Source organism: Corylus avellana, chromosome ca5 (assembly GCF_901000735.1).
Source record: "Corylus avellana chromosome ca5, CavTom2PMs-1.0".
Taxonomy (NCBI): domain Eukaryota; kingdom Viridiplantae; phylum Streptophyta; class Magnoliopsida; order Fagales; family Betulaceae; genus Corylus; species Corylus avellana.
The window spans coordinates 10,328,014-10,335,943 of NC_081545.1; the positions used below are offsets into that span (position 1 = coordinate 10,328,014).

A 7,930-nucleotide genomic window follows, 5' to 3' on the forward strand; every position below is an offset into this window, starting at 1 on the left:
TAAAAAAAAAGTCAATTAAAAAAATGCCCCCCAAAAAACTACATGGTTTTGAGAAAAAAATAATAATAAAAAATAAAAAAAAATAAAAATATGTGGTTAGGGATGGCTCGCTGTCCACCCTTATGGCCTATGGGCCTGTGGGGTGGCCGCCCAACTACCCCCATGGCCCATGGGGTGGCCGGCCTGGGGGTGGCTCGCCGGCCAACCCTAACCACACACACACACACACACACACACACACACACACATATATATATATATATATATATATATATATATATTCCCCTCAAAACAATATAGTTTGGGGGGTTACTTTATCACTTTTTAAACATTAAGAAACTAAAATGGAAACGGATAATAGTTTTGGGGGTTTTTTTTATATTTTTCCATATATATTTATATAAAGGGTGAAGGGTGGCCTTCGAATTAAAACTTTTTGTGTGCAGGAACCTCATCTGCGGCTTTGAGCATCATCTGAAAGGCGTTTTCCGCGCATGACTTGAACTTTTGGGGATCTAAGAGTCCTTTTTCAATCCCAGCAGTAACCCTCAAATTTACCATGTAACTTACTATTGTTATAGTAAGATTCTGCAAACCCATAATTGAAAACGAAAAAGAAAAAAAACAAAAACTTGTTACAATGGGCCATAAATTATTATGAATCTAATTAAAACCAATGAATCCTTCAAGTAGTCATCAAAAATGGCAACAACAAAAAAACACTCTAGAATTTTTGCACATAAATAACAAAATTTAACACCAAAGAACACCAAAAAAAAAAGTTTAACACCAAAGATTTAAGTAAGTGTAACACTAATAATAAAGCTAACCCTTCAATACGTGTTATGATTGACAAAATTGGCCTTAAAAAAAAAAAATAACAAATAACAAAAAACAAAAAAAGGAAGCCGAATGGTAATGTTATATGGGATATGGCATGTTGATAGTTATCCATTTCAGTTAAGAGTTTGAGTCTGTAACACTACAGTGCAAAGTCCAATTGTCATAAGAGTCTAGATGTCAATAAGGTGTTTACGCCAACTAGGAGGTATCTCCAAAGAATTTTAGGAGTTTATCTCCAATTCTATGTCATTGTAATATTTCCAAATAAATGAAGGAATGATCAATAAAATAACACAAAATTAATCTCAAAGCTAGTGTTTGTAAAATGTTTTGTTTCTCTCAAAATCTAAAAGGTTTAAATTCCTTTAGAATTTATGATCTCAGTTCTATTAGAATCTAACAATTTATCCGGTTACGTGTTTAGCTCAGGAGCTATAAAAAAATTTACAAAAGAGTAGTATTTTTGACCAATGGTTCAGATTTAATTTTATTTTCTCTTTTACATGAAAAACTCAAAATTCAAACTAAACCGTTTAAAAATTATAGGAGATATGCTAAACTAAAGCCATATTAATGACTACTGAGAAAAGTACAAATTAAATCAAATCCCCTCTTTATTGGATAATAATTCAAATAAGTGACTTTCAGATAAAAATTTGCCACAAATTATTCATCCCTATCTATGAGAAGGTGGTCACACACTAATTAATGTTGATTTTTTTTTTTTTTATATCAGAAGTAACAAATTATCACAAAACTAAAGGACACAAAATAAAAGGACTAATTGCATTATATGAGTATTATATATTGCTTGAGCTAAACCATGTGTCATAAAATAAAATCCTTTAAGCAGATGATTAGCCATAGACACTTGTTCCATTGGCCCAATCATGTTTGAGATCGTCATACTGGAGTTTCTCAATGTCCCATGAACATATCTAGCAGCTGCCTGTAGTACCCAACATGCCCAAATTATGAGAAATTTCTAATATGGCAATTCAAAAATAAAATTCATTCTAAATTTCACCTTTTTTTATTTATTTAGGAGACAAAAATTTGATTATGTACTATTATGTTGCTTAGCAATTTTTTTGAAGAACCTGTTTTCGAAATTTCACATAGCTTTAGCATATCACAACTTGCCTAAAATTAATCAACCCAGCTATTTGGTCTACAATTTTCTAAAGGTTTTTTTTTTAATCATCAACTTAAAGGCTTTTATTTTATGACACCTGGTTTAGCTCAAGTAATAAATAATACTCATACAATGCAATTAGTCCGTTTATTTTGTGTTAATTTGTTACTTCAGATGCTCTGGTAGCATATCACAACTTGCCTAAAATTAATAAACCCAGCTATTTGGTCTACAATTCTCTAAACCTTTTTTTTTTTTTTTTGAGATTACAAACAGGGAACGGGGGAAGGTTTGTGCAACAATAAGCTCCGATACAACCTACTCGATCTGTACATATAAACGAAACATATTGTGTGTGATAAATGGGTGTTAAAAGTTGCATTATTTGATAAAACTTTTGGTATTGTTTTTGGAAAATCTCAAGAGATTTGGGGCCACTTCCAAGGGGTTTAGGTTATTGGGCTATAAAACCTTTGAAGAATATGTTTTATGAAAATGCTTTGAGAAAATTATTAACCTTTGAAAATTGGTGGTTTTTCGGGGCATTACATCTAACGACAATGGTCTAACAAACTTTGATAGTACTTTAACAAATAACAATGATCCAACGATTGTTCGGCATGGTTTACGCGTGTTTAAACGGCAATAATCCTTGCACTCACTCAGAAATTAGAAGAATAGCTTATACTAAGCCTAAAGTTGTCTCATTCCAAGAGTTCATAAATCTATATTTGAGCATAAATTGACCGTAGGCCTCGAATTTTTACTTTTGAAGGTGCTATTAGTGGTGGGGAAGTACACGAAGTGGCCTGATCTCCTTGGAAGAGTTCCCCGTTATCCAAAAAAAAAAAAAAACTAGTAGAACGACAACAATATTTTTGTAAGTAGTTGCTAGTCACTCTTCCCAATTCGTAAGATTATTGGAAGTGTTCATAATACATGCCAAATAACAATTCAAGAGACAAACACTTACGTTTGTCATGATAATTATTAAAACCAAACTAAGATGTGCATATATATATATATAAATGGTGGCCTTCAAATTAAAACTTTTTGTGTGTAGGAACCTCATCTGCGGCTTTGAGCATCATCTGAAAGGCATTTTCCACGCATGACTTGAACTTTAGGGGATCTAAGAGTCCTTTTTCAATCCCAGCAGTAACCCTCAGATTTCCCATGTAACTTACTATTGTTATAGTAAGATTCTGCAAACCCATAATTGAAAAAGAAAAAGAAAAAGAACAAAAACTTGTTACAATGGGCCATAAATTATTATGAATCTAATTAAAAGCAATGAGTCCTACAAGTAGTCATCAAAAATGGCAACTAACCAAAAAAAAAAAAAAAAGAAAAGGAAGCTGAATGGTGAATGGTAATTTTATATGGGATATGACATGTTGATAGTTATCTATTTCACTTAAGAGTTTGAGTCTCTAACACTGCAGTGCAAAGTTCAATGGTCATAAGAGTCTAGATGCCAATAAGGTGTTTACACCAACTAGAAGGTATCTCCAAAGAATTTTAGGAGTTTATCTCCAATTCTATGTCATTGTAATATTTCCACAAAAATGAGGGAAAGATTAATAAAATAAAGCAAAATTAATCTCAAATCTAGTGTTTGCAAAATGTTTTGTTTCTCTCAAAATTTAAAAGGTTTAAGTTCCTCTAGAATTTAAGATTTAGGTTATCTTAGAACATAACAATTTATCCCATTACATGTTTAGCTCAGGCGCTGTAAAAAATTTACAGAAGAGTATTTTTGACCAATAGTTCAAATTTAATTTTATTTTCTCTCTTTTACATGAAAAACTTAAAATTCAAACTAAACGGTTTAAAAAGTATAGGAGATATGCTAAACTAAAGCCATGTTAATGACTAATGAGAAAAGTACAAATTAAATCAAATACCCTCTTTATTGGATAATAATTCAAATAAGTGACTTTTAGATAAAAATTTGCGACAAATTATTCATCCCTATCTATGAGAAGGTGGTCACACACTAATTAATGTTGATTTTTTTCATATTAAAAGTAACAAATTATCACAAAATAAAAGGACTAACTGCGATGTATGAGTATTATATATTACTTGAGCTAAACCAGGTGTCATAAAATAAAAGCCTTTAAGCGGATGATTAGCCATAGTCACTTGTTCCATTGGCCCAATCATGTTTGAGATCGTCATACTGGAGTTCCTCAATGTCCCATGGACATATCTAGCAGCTGCCTGCAGTACCCAACATTCCCAAATTATGAGAAATTTATGATATGGCAATTCAAATATAAAAATCATTCCAATTTTCACCTTTTCTATTTATTTAGGAGACAAAAATTTGATTATGTACTATAATGTTGCTTAGCAATTTTTTTGAAGAACCTGTTTTCGAAATTTCACATTGCTTTAACATATCACAACTTGCCTAAAATTAATAAACCCAGCTATTTGGTCTACAATTTTTGAATTTTTTTTTTCTGAGATTACAAACAAGGAATGGGGGAAGGGTTGTGCAACAATAAGCTCCGATACAACCTACTATGTGCATATAAACAAAAACATATTGTGTGTGATAAATGGGTGTTAAAAGTTGCATAATTTTATAAACACAGAAATATTGTTGAAGATGAATAAGATCACACATGTACCTCTGGGCCTTTAAGTTTCTTCACAATGTCCAAAAGCCTATCAGTGAAATAAACACCTAATGAGGTTCTCCTCTTCTTGATTATCTTTTGTGCTTCCAACACATACTCAAGTGGGTTTGAGGATTTAGGATCATTAAACTTTGGTATTGGTACATGCAAGAAGGCAATTCGGTTCCCCCATGGTGCCTCTGAGTCTCCCACCATCTCCTTGATTGATTTATAGTTCCTAACTTTCCTAGTGTTGAGCAACACCAATGCTGTAGAATTTGAATTGCTTGATTTATGGCTTATCTCTTGCATGCATAACCGGGTGCCATAGAAGATTATCCCAACAATTATATCATTCACCGTCTGCACTTTGGAAAATAAAATTCAAATGAAACAATTTATTAATAAAAGTTAATTATGAACTATTGTTATGTCTATTGCACTTTAGCCAGCAGACAACTGTTAGATGCACAAACTATAAATTCGAATCTTGAGACTAGGACCTTTTCCAACTTGCCCAACCCCATGATTTTCTTTTTGTGACTTTAATATGGTTTCCTAATTTTGATTGAATTAATTAGTGTATTTTTATTTAATAATTGTGAATTATCATTCACAATGGATGAGTCAAATGGTATTTTTATTTAAAATGGCTAATCAGATTTGTAAAAACCCCTCCATTGGATTAGTTAAAAAAAAAAATGCTACATATAACACCACTTTTCAAGAGAGACATTTTATTTTTTATTGTTTCTCTCACCTGTTTTTTCTTTTTCCCATAACTTTTCTCACTTTACAAGGGATCATTATGAGAATATTCTGTCACAATTTTTAATAAAAGTATATTTCATAAATATGATTGACATTACTATGAGAATATGGTTTTCATACTTAACTTTAGGAAATACGACATTTGAAAAATATAATTATTATAAAATACAACGGTTTCAAAAATATTATAGTTACAAAAATGATTATTTGAAAAATAATAATCGTTGAAAATTATTATGTTAAATGAATTACCATTGAAAAAATAAAGAATGAAATACGAATTTTAAAAAAGAAATAAAGATATAATTAATAAAGAGTAAAAAAAATATATATTTAAATGATACAGATAAAAATATAGCTAATCGGATGTAGGAGACCTTTAAAAATTCATTAACTAAACTAGATAAACAAAAAAAATATACAGATAAAGTGACTTTTGAAGAGTCATTTTGCATAAAAAATTGACAACTTCATTGTGAATACTCTAAGATAAGCAAATGGTTCTAATTATCATAGCCTTCGAGAAATGTATAAGTTAGAAGTTACTAAAAGTACATAATTAATCATGAGATTTGCTTTCTTTTGCTTACTAATCCTAAATCATTTATTATCTAAAAAGTTTAAGTTGATATAAAAGGGTTGACTTTACTATTTAAATTAGAAGAGTGTTAGGATGCCAAACAAATGAATCCAGAAAAATTTTCAAAAAGACGTGGCAAAGATTTTTAAATTAAAAAAAAAAATGCAATTCTCTCTCCCTTGTCTGCCATTCACAGTCTGCTACGTCAATTTTAAAATTTTTCTAGGTTCATTTGTTTGACTCCCTAGCAGTACTCCCCTTTAAATTAATATTCTAACACTCTATTCATGCGTGAGCTTAGACTCGATCGCCTAACATGTGAAAAATTTAATTGAAACGGAAGTGTATGACGGAAGCAACGTTTGAAAACTATATCCGATAAACTAATTATGATAATTATGAAAGTCAAATCATTAATTAGCAATAGTTTGATATTCTCACCACTCCAAGCTTGGTCTTAATGTGTTTGATACGATCAAGAGAGAATGTCATGCTTGATAACGTGAGTGGCAAAAACCCGGCTCCTTCAGCCCCAGACCTTATCGGCGTTAGATCATCTTCAACCAAAGTGCTCTTCAAAAAGCTCCATCCAAAATCTGATGCAGTGTTCAAGGCCAAGGAAAAGAGTTGAGTCACTCTCGCCCAAGCACTTTTGTTTCCACTTTGTGCTTCTGTGCTCCGGCGTGAAGGCAATGTGAGCGGAAGTGAAGGATTGTCAGCCCTTTGCACACAAGAAAGAAGTGCACTCATGACTGAGTAGCCATCGCCAAGCGCATGGTGGACCTTGATTATGAGAGTGGCAGCTGCATTGCTTGTTGGATGGTTAAATATATGAACTTCCCACATCGGTTTATTTTGTGGGAACTTCTCCATTCCAATATTTGAAATGCAGTCGTCAAGATGTTCATCGTATGCTGTGGGTGACAAGCCAGTTGGGATAATAGGGACGTTAACATGATCTTCAAGCTTCACTTCAACCATTTTCCATTTTTTCTCACCCTTTTCATTTGTAACCTGCATACAGAATCCTCACTACTTAGAAAAGTTGTCATAACTAGCTAAAATATTTTTTTAAAAAAAAATAGGACATAAATTTCTTTAACATAGTCTCTAAACTATATAAATTTTCTACAAATTAGATTGTATGGGACACAGGCCTCTGAATATTTCTATCATTTTTTAATAACATGTGCTTCTCACATACTAAAGCAACAAATGACACTTTTAAAGACTGGGTTTGGAGAATTCATACAACTCAGTTTCTAAGAAATTTTACATGGTAAAAAATAATGATTGAGATGAAGATAGTAATAACAGAGAGTGAGGGCACCATGATTGAGGAGAAGCGTGGATGGATGGGGAGGAAAACATTCTCGAGCCATGACATGGCATGGACGAGGTTGATGGGTATCTCATATTCAAAAACACCAATAATAGATACATATAGTTCAGAGCTGTTGAAGTAGTGTCCATAGGGACTCACTGGCTCCAATCCTTCCCTGAAGTTCTCCATAATGGTTTGTGTTTTCAAAGCTTGAATTACAAAAATAGGTAAACTTCTAAGTTGTGGGAGTCCAAGTGGAGAGACCCTCACCTATTTAAAGCCAAGAATTAATTTCCACCCACCACATTAAATGCAGATTGAATGTAATATAGCAGCCAATGTGATAAACGTTGTGAATACAAGTCATGAGTCTGAATACCATATATCAAGTAGGGTTTCACTTCAATTATTTGATGTAATGTGTCAAGCCCGTTGTTTATGGTTTTTTGGTACAAAAATATATTCCCACAAAAATGTCTCACCTTGAAATTTTTGTCTCCCAACCAGCCGTTGGACATGGAACGGGATTTTTTTTAGTTCAAATGAACTGGATAATATCTAATTAGTTGTACTTCAAAACCTAATAACAATCCCCAACTAATTGTATGCCTGACAAGTTTAAAACAAAGGAAAAATATTTTAAAAAA

The 7,930-nt window shown here is 32.1% G+C and overlaps 1 protein-coding gene across 1 annotated transcript; it reads right to left on the reverse strand.

Annotated features, from left to right (window-relative positions):
- Window positions 1–426: 426 nt before the first annotated feature.
- LOC132181745 (wax ester synthase/diacylglycerol acyltransferase 11-like) lies at window positions 427–7,472 on the reverse strand. The gene is made up of 7 exons (XM_059594983.1): window positions 7,290–7,472; window positions 6,401–6,973; window positions 4,621–4,971; window positions 4,067–4,204; window positions 3,046–3,183; window positions 1,715–1,792; window positions 427–588 (listed from the first exon to the last, which is right to left on the reverse strand). The coding sequence occupies exons 1-7, from the start codon at window positions 7,470–7,472 to the stop codon at window positions 427–429; spliced, it is 1,623 nt and encodes a 540-aa protein (XP_059450966.1).
- Window positions 7,473–7,930: the final 458 nt, after the last annotated feature.

What these genes read in the sequence shown, in the direction of transcription:
- LOC132181745 (XM_059594983.1), bottom strand. Translation starts at nt 7,472, where the DNA reads ATGGAGAACTTCAGGGAAGGATTGGAGCCAGTGAGTCCCTATGGACAC. An exon ending in TTAAGACCAAGCTTGGAGTG is followed by an intron (nt 4,972 to 6,400) that starts GTGAGAATATCA and finishes TCCAAAGTGCAG; the next exon opens with ACGGTGAATGATATAATTGT. An exon ending in AGAAACTTAAAGGCCCAGAG is followed by an intron (nt 4,205 to 4,620) that starts GTACATGTGTGA and finishes TGGGTACTGCAG; the next exon opens with GCAGCTGCTAGATATGTCCA.